The 14,941-nt window shown below is 27.9% G+C and overlaps 1 protein-coding gene across 1 annotated transcript in view; it reads left to right on the top strand.

Moving 5' to 3' along the window:
* The window catches only part of LOC145271357 (uncharacterized), a 19,276-nt gene extending 12,172 nt beyond the window's left edge, over window positions 1-7,104 (top strand). Inside the window, exon 2 of the mRNA XM_080126900.1 lies at window positions 1-7,104. This exon is cut by the window's left edge and continues 828 nt beyond it. Within this exon, the coding sequence (XP_079983026.1) occupies window positions 1-1,011 (1,011 nt within the window). The 3' untranslated portion in view covers window positions 1,012-7,104.
* The last annotated feature ends 7,837 nt before the right edge of the window (window positions 7,105-14,941 follow it).

The raw sequence follows: 14,941 nt of genomic DNA, 5'->3' as shown, positions 1-14,941 counted from the left end.
TCAAATGAAACTACAGAGAAACAATATCTTTGCCAACTTTGTAATTCTTCTTTAACTGATGAAGCAAGTTTGACAGAACACATGGAAAAACACAATACAGACAATACCAGCACTTGTGAAATATGTGGCTATTCTTGTTCTAATAAATCAACCTTTGAGAACCACATGCATTCTCATGCCGGAGAGAAACCCCATTGCTGTGAAGTATGCAGATTTTCTTTCACTAGAAAATCAAGCTTAATAAAACATATGCGAACTCACACTGGAGAAAAGCCATATTCTTGCCAAGTATGTGATTATGCTTGTTCCCAGAAGTACGACCTGGTCATACATATGAGGACACACACTGGAGAAGAGCCATATTCCTGTGAAGCGTGTGGCTCTACTTTTGCAAGGAAATCAACTTTAGTGACGCATATAAGAATTCACACTGGAGAAAAGCCATATTGTTGTAAACAGTGTGGTTACTCTTGCTCTCAGAAATCAAGTCTAGTTATACACATGCAGGCACACAGTGGCGAAAAGCCGTTTTCTTGTAAAGTATGTGAGTATTCTTGTTCTAAGAAATTAGATTTAGCTAAACATATGAGAACGCACACTGGGGAAAAGCCATATTCTTGTCAAGTGTGTGATTATTCATGTTCCCAGAAATCAAATTTGGCTAAACATATGAGAACTCACACTGGTGAAAAGCCATATGCATGTAAATTATGTGACTATTCTTGTTCCCATAAACTGAGTCTGATGATCCATATGCACACACATAGTGGGAAAAAACCATTTTCATGTGAAGTTTGTGACTGGACTTTCAGTATGAAATCAAGTTTGGTGACTCATATGAGAACTCACACTGGCGAAAAGCCTTTTTCTTGTGGAGTTTGTGGGTCTTCCTTTGCTAAGAAATCGAATTTAGGTAAACATATGAAAACCCATACTAAAAAAGCTGGGAGCTCCACAAAATCTGCAATCCCGCCTACAAACATGGCAGGGAAAGAGGAAAAGAAAAAGTGATCCAAAAATGAGATGTTCTCTGAAAGAAATAAACATTATATCGGGTGTGATAGAAGCAACTGGCCTAATAAGCAACATTTCACAAGTAAAAAGTCATATGAGAGAACTTGAGTGTCTACCAGAGAGAACTTGAATGCCTACAGGAGAGAAATTGAATGCCTACTAGACACTATCCTCGGGTGTACAAGGATTTTTTAGAACAACCTGGTATGAAGATACTTTTTCAATAGAAGTAAACCCTGACCAAATATTCAAAATCACATTCGCTGCCCAAATAGGATCTCCTCACTATGGCTAACCCACATTTGCTTTTCCGAGGAATGGTGCACTTTCTCCAAGTGATGTTACCTCAAGTAATAGCACGAAGCTGGATATTCCACCAGACTAGATAAATTCTTGTCCTGGAATCCAGTAAGACCAAGAGACCAAAACAAAATATATACAACATATGAAAATGGTTAATTGGGGAGAGGAAAATTATGTTCTCAATTTTTTTACTAACTCAGTGTTTGAGAGATAAAGAACTTTAATGGAACATTCGAATATCAATGTATCTGATATAGAGTTCAAGAGTTAGCCTCATGTAGTGGGCCCCTTGATTTTTGAGGACTTCATCTGAAGTAAAATAAAACAAAAGGAGGAAAAAGTAGGAAGCTCTACAAAACCTGCGATCCCAGTTACAACCTTCGTAGAGAAAGTGGAAAAGAAAAAAATGATCTAAAAACGATATTTTCTCTGAAAGAAATGAACATTATACTGGGTGTGATAGGAGCAACTGGCCTAACAAACAACATTTTGCCGGAACTCATGAGTAAAACTGGTGATAAAAACTTATTCATGTGAAGTGTGTGGTTCAAAATTTTCCACTTCAACTAATCATATGTTTCTCTCCCTAACCCTAAAGACATATAGGTGGGCAGATACATAAAAGACAAAGTCATTAAGACATTGTGAACACCTTTTTCTTGTGGAGTTTGTGGGTCTTCTTTTTGCTAAGAAATCGAATTTAGTTAAATATGAAAACCTGCTGACGACACTACCATTTATGGTAGCACATCTAAGACAGTAAACGACCAAGTTCTCTCCAATTCTCTCTCCTCTGATCTTGAGCACGTAGTACAATGGGGTAAGGAGTGGCTGGTTACTTTTAATGCATCTAAAACCAAGCTTCTCTCTTTACATCATCAACATTCTGATCCACATCTGGCATCAATTGAAATGAATGGCTCTCGTCTTCTGGAGGCCTCAAGTTTTGACAAGCTTCTTGGCTTGACCATTACTCCTGATCTTAAATGGAACACGTACATCAAATCTGTTGCCAAGGCCGCTGGAAAAATGGTGGGATCTTTCTATCGATCCGGTAAATATCTCACTGCTGATGCTATTCTCTAAGAGCCAGGTACGTCCAAGGATGGAATACTGTTGCCACATCTGGACAGGAGCTGCTAGAAAGGACTTGTCCTGTCTTGATAGAATTCAAAATAGACTTCGTAGCCTCGTAGGAGATGTCCTTTTCTCTTCCTTGCAACCTCTATCTCACAGAAGAGATGTTGCGAGTTTGTCTCTGATGTATCGTTATTTTCATGGAAAGTGTTTGACTGAGCTTCAATCTATGGTTCCCCCTCGGCAAACTTTCACAAGAAACACTCGTCTAGCTTAAAACACAATCAATAATTCCCTCACTCTTTATCTGTGCCTAAACCTAAACGTAGATTCCATGAACAAAGCTTCTTTCTTAAAACTGCACACCTGTGGAATTGTCTTCCGTTTTCCGGCTGACTACAATATGGTTGTGTTCAAGTCTAACGTAAATAAGTTCTTGATGAGCCGTTCCATATAAGTCATCAAATTTACCAAATTTTCATTACTAATGATTACTATATTGTCCAATTTCTACTGTACGCTCTTTAACCCTTATCCTTGAGTGGCCTCTGGGCCTTGATAATGTGTTGATGCCTATGTAAAAAAAAAAGAGTAACTCAGAAGAGTGGGACCAGCATCAGCATGCAAAGTTTTTTCTTGGATAACTCTCGCAAAAACACATAGACAAAGCAGGTTCCTTGGACTGGCTTAAGAGGGAAGCCCTCCACCACGATCAGGAAAGGGTTATAATGGCTCCTTAAGACCAGGGATTGATGAGCAATGCATTCAAGAAGATGGCAGATCTCATTAATGACAACAAATACAGGTTCTGCCACACAGAAGTAAAAAGTGTAAGTCATCTGATATCAAGTTGCAATGTTCTTTTGGGGGACGGCTACTATACAGCGAGACATGATGGAGTATGTAAGTACCTCCACTGAACCATCTGTAAAAAATTAAACATCCAGTGTAGCAGCAAGTTCTGAGAACATCAACCTGAAAGAACAGTTGGAAATGACTTATATACCATACATTACGACCATATAATCCCTACAGTCACCTACCTTGAAAATGCTGCTGTGAAACCTGATATAGTTATATAGAATAAGTCAGAGAGAGTTGCAACCTTGATTGAAGTGATTGTTCTTAATGATGGACGCCTGAACAGAGCTGAAAGGGAGAAACAGACCAAATATCAAGGTCTCATGTATGATATGAAAAGAAACTGGAATCTTAGGGAGATTTCAATTATACCAGTTATTATAGGTGCTACAGGGCTTATGAAGAGGAACCTGAAGTCCTACCTAACTAATATTCCTGGTGAACCAAGTGTAAAGGGAACAATGAGGATACTAAAAAGACCTCTCGGCTCATATCAATAAAAAGCAAGGGAATGTTCACAGCTGGTTTGGCTGTCCCATACCCATCATTATTATCTTCAAAGAAAGAAAATGAAAAAAAGAGAGAAAAGCAGGAAACTCCAAAAAAAAATCTGTGATCCTGACTACAACTGTAGTTGAAAAAAGTTTACTCTTTATATCAAACGAGAGACAGAAACACTGGAAGATCTGTGGAGAGATGTAACTTGACAGATTGTCAAACGTCTGAGAACATGAACCACCACTGATAACATCAAATGGGAGAAGTGACCATGTTCTATGATAAAGACACACAAGCAGGAAGATACATAAAAGACAAGGCCATCAACCCAGACATTCTAATGTGGAATAAGCTTGAAAGTATTGTACTTATCAATGCATTATCGATGTTAGTTAAGAAGGGAAAGTGTCCGTGTCCTATGACAAAGACATACAGGCAGGAAGATACATAAAAGACAAGACCAATCAAAGTGTAGTATCTGTTCTTCAGATGCGGCACTTCCATTTCTTGTTCTCTTTCAGTGGAGGAGCAGTCCTTCACGACTGAGACAATTTTTATTTTTGTACCTTTTCTCCACATTAAAAAACGACCCTGGTGTCTAACTCTGTCCCGTGGGGAGGCATTGTAAATAGGTACAAGACCATTAAACTAGACATTGTAATATGGAACAAGCCAAACAAGAACTGTGCTCATCATTATCGATGTTCCAAATGTCTTAGGCCATAATAGAGCTAAATAAGAGAGATAAAATATAAGGACATGGTTTCTGACAGAAATAAACATTATACTAGTTGTGAAAGGAGAAAAACCTCTTGTCTCCCTGATAGAACCTGTAACACCGTTCACATGGAGTTTGGATTTGACAAATGTGCCAAATGCACAATAAAAAAGGGAAAAGGGGTAATATTGAAACATCTTTTGATTCAAGAGAAGATGCATACAAATGCAACCATGTAGAAGAGAAGCTAATTGCGATGCATTAAAAGAACGAAACTTAAGATGGTCACATCCAAATCAGGGCCCAAAATATTAGATTCTCTCAATAAGTTTCCAGATTTTTTCGTATGGGTACTTTTATTAATTCTACATACAGAAAACTCTACTCCCTCTTTGAAGTAATCTCCTCTGGCTGCAATACACTAGTTATACCATTCCCACAAATTCTGGAAGGCCACATGGAAGTCCTCTTGTGTGAGCATGTCAATGACCCTCGTCACAGCTTCTTTCATCTCCTCAAGTGTCTCATAATGACAGCCTCTAAGGTTTGCCTTGAGTGTAGGGACTATAAGGAAGGTGAGCAACTGTCTTGATGTCCATCTTGGTCAAATAATCTGTGGTAACCCTAACCCTTCAGACAAACTTCATGCAAATCTTCTGCATCTTCAGTTCCTTGCGAAGAATTGTGTGTACAGTTCCCACACTGACATCAAACTGTGCACTTATCGTCTCTAAAGACACACAACGGTTCTTATCCATGAAATTCTTTATTTGGCCAATAAACTCTGATGTTCTGGCTTCCTTATTTCTCCCACACTTCTTATCATCCCTCACAGACTCCCTGCCTTCCTTGAGTCTCTTATGCCACTCAAAAACTGATGCTTGACTTGTGCAAAATGGTTGAAAAGTAATCCGAAGCATTCCATACATTTCTGTTGCATTTTTTCAAGTTTAAACCAGAATTTTATTCCATATCTAAAGTGCTTTCATGTTCAGATTGCATTTTTGAAACTAACCATTTGTGACAATCAGACTTTAGTAGGATGTAGGATGTATTCCAACTGCTATAGCTGTTCATTTGAGCCTGAAATCATAAATATTGGTCAGGTATCTCATAACATAGCAATAACATACTGAATTTTCAAGAGTGTATAACAATTTTAAATATCTTTACGAAAAAGTCTGGAAACTTATTTAAGCACTTCATAACTACCATAAATGATCTTGCAAAACCTGTCATAAAGTTTTGCTATTCATGACTAACCTCAACATAGTATCAATTGCTTTGAGACTAAGACTACAACAATGCTAGATAATATACCAAAAGCAATGTATGAAGAGAAGAGGGCCTTGACCTCACAGAAATGAACCATGCATGTTGAGGAGCCAGAGTAACATGTCGTATTGGATGATACTGACGGGGTACAGGGTAGTACGATCAAAGTGGTCGCCCCAAAGAAAACAACTCTGCAGCTTTATTTTAAAACTTTAATTGAAAAAAAAAAAATCAATTCAGGTAACTTGATTATGTAGTAAAGCTGACATCTATTCAATGTAGCCGCCTTCAGCCTTAAGCCCTACCTTGACATAGGTCTGGAACTGGAAGCATGTTTTTTATATGTAAGCGAATAAGCACTGATACTGACTTAAGTGAAAACTGCTGATGGATATAATGGTGATGATGATGATGCAAACAAAATTAACAAATTGAATAAAAAATTGTATTAATTGAATTTTTATATTAATTGAATTGTATCCTATGCCAGTAGATATGTTATATATATTAATTTATGTATTGGTATATTTATTAATTTTATTTTAAATATATATATATATATATATATAGGGTGGAATGATAAAGTTGTCACTGGTTAATTGTCAATGTTGATGATGAGAATGATGATGATGGTGATGATGATGATGCTGGAAACAAAATTAACAAATTAATTTATGGTAAGTATTAGTATATTTATTTTTTTTTTTTATATATATACAGGGAGGAATCTCAAAAAACCTCATTCATTAAGCATGGAGAGAAGAGGGCCTTGACCTCACAGAAATGAACCATGCATGTTGAGGAACCAGAGTAAGCATGGAAAAGCAGTACATTATATCGACAGATATGAGAATGGAAAAGCAGTACATTATATCGACAGATATGAGAATGGAAAAGCAGTACATTATATCGACAGATATGAGAATGGAAAAGCAGTACATTATATCGACAGATATAAGAATGGAAAAGCAGTACATTATATCGACAGATATGAGAATGGAAAAGCAGTACATTATATCGACAGATATGAGAATGGAAAAGCAGTACATCATATCGACAGATATGAGAATGCTAATGGATCATCCCAAACACCTATCTCAATAAACCTCATTCATTAAGCTTGCTGGTAACTTTGTGGATGTCGTACTGGATGATACTGACGGGGTACAGGGTGGAACGATAAAAGTTGTCGCCCTAAAGAAAACAACACTACAGCTTTATTTTAAAACTTTAATTGAAAAAAAAAATCAATTCAGGTAACTTGATTATATAGTAAAGCTGACATCTATTCAATGTAGCCGCCTTCAGCCTCAATCACCATCTTGACATAGATCTGGAACTGGAAACATGTTTTTTTTTTCACAAGCGCCTTCTGGTTAGTTGATGATGATGATGATGATGATGATGATGATGATGATGCAAGCAAATAAGCACTGATACCTACTTCAGTGAAAACTGCTGGTTAGTTATCAATGTTGATATGATGATGATTATGATGATGACGATGATACAAAACAAAATTAACAGTTTGAATAAAAAATTTGTATTATTTGAATTGCTATGTATTTGTATCCTATGCACGTAGATAGATATACATAAATTTATGGTAAGTATTAGTATATTTATAACCTTTATTTAATATATATACAGGGAGGATTCAATCACCACCTCTATATAGGTCCGGAACTGGGATCATGCTTCTTTTTCATAAGCGCCTTCTCGTTAGTTGTTGACGGTGGTGGTGGTGGTGGTGGTGGTGGTGGTGGTGGTGGTGGTGGTGGTGATGATGATGATGATTATGTAAGCAAATAATATTGACTTCAGTGAAAACTGCTGGTTAGTTGTCAATGCTGATGAGGGTCATGATGATGATGATGATGATGATGGTGGAAACAAAATTAACAAATTGAATAAAAAAGATTTGTATTGTTTGAATTGTTATATATTCGTATCCTATGCCAGGAGATAGATATTATGTTATATATAGTAATTTATGGTTAGTATTAGTATATTTATTAATTTTATTATATATATATATATATATATATATATATATATATATATATATATATGTATATATACAGGGGGAAATGATGGTGGTGGTAATAGTGATGATTATGTAAGCAAAGAAACACTAATGTCTACTTCGGTGAAAATTGCTGGTTAATTGCCAATGTTGATGATGTTCATGATGATGATGATGGTGGTAATGATGATGATACAAACAAAATTAACAAATTGAATAAAAAAGATTTGTATTATTTGGATTGTTATATATTCGTATCCTATGCCAGTAGATATTATGTTATATATAGTAATTTATGGTTAGTATTCAACATGTTATATATATTAATTTATGGTTAGCATTCAACATGTTATATATATTAATGGTTAGTATTCAACATGTTATATATATTAATTTATGGTTAGTATTCAACATGTTATATATATTAATTTATGGTTAGCATTCAACATGTTATATATATTTATGGTTAGTATTCAACATGTTATATATATTAATGGTTAGTATTCAACATGTTATATATATTAATGGTTAGTATTCAACATGTTATATATATTAATTTATGGTTAGTATTCAACATGTTATATATATTAATTTATGGTTAGTATTCAACATGTTATATATATTAATGGTTAGTATTCAACATGTTATATATATTAATTTATGGTTAGTATTCAACATGTTATATATATTTATGGTTAGTATTCAACATGTTATATATATTAATGGTTAGTATTCAACATGTTATATATATTAATTTATGGTTAGTATTCAACATGTTATATATATTAATTTATGGTTAGCATTCAACATGTTATATATATTAATGGTTAGTATTCAACATGTTATATATATTAATTTATGGTTAGTATTCAACATGTTATATATATTAATTTATGGTTAGTATTCAACATGTTATATATATTAATTTATGGTTAGTATTCAACATGTTATATATATTAATTTATGGTTAGTATTCAACATGTTATATATATTAATTTATGGTTAGTATTCAACATGTTATATATATTTATGGTTAGTATTCAACATGTTATATATATTAATTTATGGTTAGTATTCAACATGTTATATATATTAATTTATGGTTAGTATTCAACATGTTATATATATTAATGGTTAGTATTCAACATGTTATATATATTTATGGTTAGCATTCAACTTGTTATATATATTAATGGTTAGTATTCAACATGTTATATATATTAATTTATGGTTAGTATTCAACATGTTATATATATTAATTTATGGTTAGTATTCAACATGTTATATATATTAATTTATGGTTAGTATTCAACATGTTATATATATTAATTTATGGTTAGTATTCAACATGTTATATATATTAATTTATGGTTAGTATTCAACATGTTATATATATTAATTTATGGTTAGTATTCAACATGTTATATATATTAATGGTTAGTATTCAACATGTTATATATATTTATGGTTAGTATTCAACATGTTATATATATTAATGGTTAGTATTCAACATGTTATATATATTAATTTATGGTTAGCATTCAACATGTTATATATATTAATTTATGGTTAGTATTCAACATGTTATATATATTAATTTATGGTTAGTATTCAACATGTTATATATATTAATTTATGGTTAGTATTCAACATGTTATATATATTCATTTATGGTTAGTATTCAACATGTTATATATATTAATGGTTAGTATTCAACATGTTATATATATTAATTTATGGTTAGTATTCAACATGTTATATATATTTATGGTTAGTATTCAACATGTTATATATATTAATTTATGGTTAGCATTCAACATGTTATATATATTAATGGTTAGTATTCAACATGTTATATATATTAATTTATGGTTAGTATTCAACATGTTATATATATTAATTTATGGTTAGTATTCAACATGTTATATATATTAATTTATGGTTAGTATTCAACATGTTATATATATTAATGGTTAGTATTCAACATGTTATATATATTTATGGTTAGCATTCAACATGTTATATATATTAATGGTTAGTATTCAACATGTTATATATATTAATTTATTGTTAGTATTCAACATGTTATATATATTAATGGTTAGTATTCAACATGTTATATATATTAATTTATGGTTAGCATTCAACATGTTATATATATTAATGGTTAGTATTCAACATGTTATATATATTAATTTATGGTTAGTATTCAACATGTTATATATATTAATTTATGGTTAGTATTCAACATGTTATATATATTAATTTATGGTTAGTATTCAACATGTTATATATATTAATTTATGGTTAGTATTCAACATGTTATATATATTAATTTATGGTTAGTATTCAACATGTTATATATATTAATTAATGGTTAGTATTCAACATGTTATATATATTAATTTATGGTTAGTATTCAACATGTTATATATATTAATTTATGGTTAGTATTCAACATGTTATATATATTAATTTATGGTTAGTATTCAACATGTTATATATATTAATTTATGGTTAGTATTCAACATGTTATATATATTAATTTATGGTTAGTATTCAACATGTTATATATATTAATTTATGGTTAGCATTCAACATGTTATATATATTAATTTATGGTTAGTATTCAACATGTTATATATATTAATTTATGGTTAGCATTCAACATGTTATATATATTAATTTATGGTTAGTATTCAACATGTTATATATATTAATTGTTAGTATTCAACATGTTATATATATTAATTTATGGTTAGTATTCAACATGTTATATATATTAATGGTTAGTATTCAACATGTTATATATATTAATTTATGGTTAGTATTCAACATGTTATATATATTAATTTATGGTGAGTATTCAACATGTTATATATATTAATTTATGGTTAGTATTCAACATGTTATATATATTAATTTATGGTTAGTATTCAACATGTTATATATATTAATGGTTAGTATTCAACATGTTATATATATTAATTTATGGTTAGTATTCAACATGTTATATATATTAATTTATGGTTAGCATTCAACATGTTATATATATTAATGGTTAGTATTCAACATGTTATATATATTAATTTATGGTTGGTATTCAACATGTTATATATATTAATGGTTAGTATTCAACATGTTATATATATTAATTTATGGTTAGTATTCAACATGTTATATATATTAATTTATGGTTAGCATTCAACATGTTATATATATTAATTTATGGTTAGTATTCAACATGTTATATATATTAATTTATGGTTAGCATTCAACATGTTATATATATTAATTTATGGTTAGTATTCAACATGTTATATATATTAATGGTTAGTATTCAACATGTTATATATATTAATTTATGGTTAGTATTCAACATGTTATATATATTAATTTATGGTTAGCATTCAACATGTTATATATATTAATTTATGGTTAGTATTCAACATGTTATATATATTAATTTATGGTTAGTATTCAACATGTTATATATATTAATTTATGGTTAGTATTCAACATGTTATATATATTAATTTATGGTTAGTATTCAACATGTTATATATATTAATTTATGGTTAGTATTCAACATGTTATATATATTAATTTATGGTTAGTATTCAACATGTTATATATATTAATGGTTAGTATTCAACATGTTATATATATTTATGGTTAGTATTCAACATGTTATATATATTAATGGTTAGTATTCAACATGTTATATATATTAATTTATGGTTAGCATTCAACATGTTATATATATTAATTTATGGTTAGTATTCAACATGTTATATATATTAATTTATGGTTAGTATTCAACATGTTATATATATTAATTTATGGTTAGTATTCAACATGTTATATATATTCATTTATGGTTAGTATTCAACATGTTATATATATTAATGGTTAGTATTCAACATGTTATATATATTAATTTATGGTTAGTATTCAACATGTTATATATATTTATGGTTAGTATTCAACATGTTATATATATTAATTTATGGTTAGCATTCAACATGTTATATATATTAATGGTTAGTATTCAACATGTTATATATATTAATTTATGGTTAGTATTCAACATGTTATATATATTAATTTATGGTTAGTATTCAACATGTTATATATATTAATTTATGGTTAGTATTCAACATGTTATATATATTAATGGTTAGTATTCAACATGTTATATATATTTATGGTTAGCATTCAACATGTTATATATATTAATGGTTAGTATTCAACATGTTATATATATTAATTTATTGTTAGTATTCAACATGTTATATATATTAATGGTTAGTATTCAACATGTTATATATATTAATTTATGGTTAGTATTCAACATGTTATATATATTAATTTATGGTTAGTATTCAACATGTTATATATATTAATTTATGGTTAGTATTCAACATGTTATATATATTAATTTATGGTTAGTATTCAACATGTTATATATATTAATTTATGGTTAGTATTCAACATGTTATATATATTAATTAATGGTTAGTATTCAACATGTTATATATATTAATTTATGGTTAGTATTCAACATGTTATATATATTAATTTATGGTTAGTATTCAACATGTTATATATATTAATTTATGGTTAGTATTCAACATGTTATATATATTAATTTATGGTTAGCATTCAACATGTTATATATATTAATTTATGGTTAGTATTCAACATGTTATATATATTAATTTATGGTTAGCAATTCAACATGTTATATATATTAATTTATGGTTAGTATTCAACATGTTATATATATTAATTGTTAGTATTCAACATGTTATATATATTAATTTATGGTTAGTATTCAACATGTTATATATATTAATGGTTAGTATTCAACATGTTATATATATTAATTTATGGTTAGTATTCAACATGTTATATATATTAATTTATGGTTAGTATTCAACATGTTATATATATTAATTTATGGTTAGTATTCAACATGTTATATATATTAATTTATGGTTAGTATTCAACATGTTATATATATTAATGGTTAGTATTCAACATGTTATATATATTAATTTATGGTTAGTATTCAACATGTTATATATATTAATTTATGGTTAGTATTCAACATGTTATATATATTAATTTATGGTTAGTATTCAACATGTTATATATATTAATTTATGGTTAGTATTCAACATGTTATATATATTAATTTATGGTTAGTATTCAACATGTTATATATATTAATTAATGGTTAGTATTCAACATGTTATATATATTAATTTATGGTTAGTATTCAACATGTTATATATATTAATTTATGGTTAGTATTCAACATGTTATATATATTAATTTATGGTTAGTATTCAACATGTTATATATATTAATTTATGGTTAGTATTCAACATGTTATATATATTAATTTATGGTTAGTATTCAACATGTTATATATATTAATTTATGGTTAGCATTCAACATGTTATATATATTAATTTATGGTTAGTATTCAACATGTTATATATATTAATTTATGGTTAGCATTCAACATGTTATATATATTAATTTATGGTTAGTATTCAACATGTTATATATATTAATTGTTAGTATTCAACATGTTATATATATTAATTTATGGTTAGTATTCAACATGTTATATATATTAATGGTTAGTATTCAACATGTTATATATATTAATTTATGGTTAGTATTCAACATGTTATATATATTAATTTATGGTTAGTATTCAACATGTTATATATATTAATTTATGGTTAGTATTCAACATGTTATATATATTAATTTATGGTTAGTATTCAACATGTTATATATATTAATGGTTAGTATTCAACATGTTATATATATTAATTTATGGTTAGTATTCAACATGTTATATATATTAATTTATGGTTAGCATTCAACATGTTATATATATTAATGGTTAGTATTCAACATGTTATATATATTAATTTATGGTTGGTATTCAACATGTTATATATATTAATGGTTAGTATTCAACATGTTATATATATTAATTTATGGTTAGTATTCAACATGTTATATATATTAATTTATGGTTAGCATTCAACATGTTATATATATTAATTTATGGTTAGTATTCAACATGTTATATATATTAATTTATGGTTAGCATTCAACATGTTATATATATTAATTTATGGTTAGTATTCAACATGTTATATATATTAATGGTTAGTATTCAACATGTTATATATATTAATTTATGGTTAGTATTCAACATGTTATATATATTAATTTATGGTTAGCATTCAACATGTTATATATATTAATTTATGGTTAGTATTCAACATGTTATATATATTAATGGTTAGTATTCAACATGTTATATATATTAATTTATGGTTAGTATTCAACATGTTATATATATTAATTTATGGTTAGTATTCAACATGTTATATATATTAATTTATGGTTAGTATTCAACATGTTATATATATTAATTTATGGTTAGTATTCAACATGTTATATATATTAATTTATGGTTAGTATTCAACATGTTATATATATTAATTTATGGTTAGTATTCAACATGTTATATATATTAATGGTTAGTATTCAACATGTTATATATATTAATTTATGGTTAGTATTCAACATGTTATATATATTAATTTATGTTTAGCATTCAACATGTTATATATATTAATTTATGGTTAGTATTCAACATGTTATATATATTAATGGTTAGTATTCAACATGTTATATATATTAATTTATGGTTAGTATTCAACATGTTATATATATTAATGGTTAGTATTCAACATGTTATATATATTAATTTATGGTTAGCATTCAACATGTTATATATATTAATGGTTAGTATTCAACATGTTATATATATTAATTTATGGTTAGTATTCAACATGTTATATATATTAATTTATGGTTAGTATTCAACATGTTATATATATTAATATATGGTTAGTATTCAACATGTTATATATATTAATGGTAAGTATTCAACATGTTATATATATTAATTTATGGTTAGTATTCAACATGTTATATATATTAATGGTTAGTATTCAACATGTTATATATATTAATTTATGGTTAGCATTCAACATGTTATATATATTAATGGTTAGTATTCAACATGTTATATATATTAATTTATGGTTAGTATTCAACATGTTATATAT

The sequence above is a fragment of the Euprymna scolopes genome, chromosome 46 (genome assembly GCF_053919585.1).
Source record: "Euprymna scolopes isolate OS-2025 chromosome 46, ASM5391958v1, whole genome shotgun sequence".
NCBI classification, from domain to species: domain Eukaryota; kingdom Metazoa; phylum Mollusca; class Cephalopoda; order Sepiida; family Sepiolidae; genus Euprymna; species Euprymna scolopes.
The sequence above is the reverse complement of the archived record's forward strand: the minus strand, read 5'-3'. Positions and strand labels throughout refer to the sequence as shown.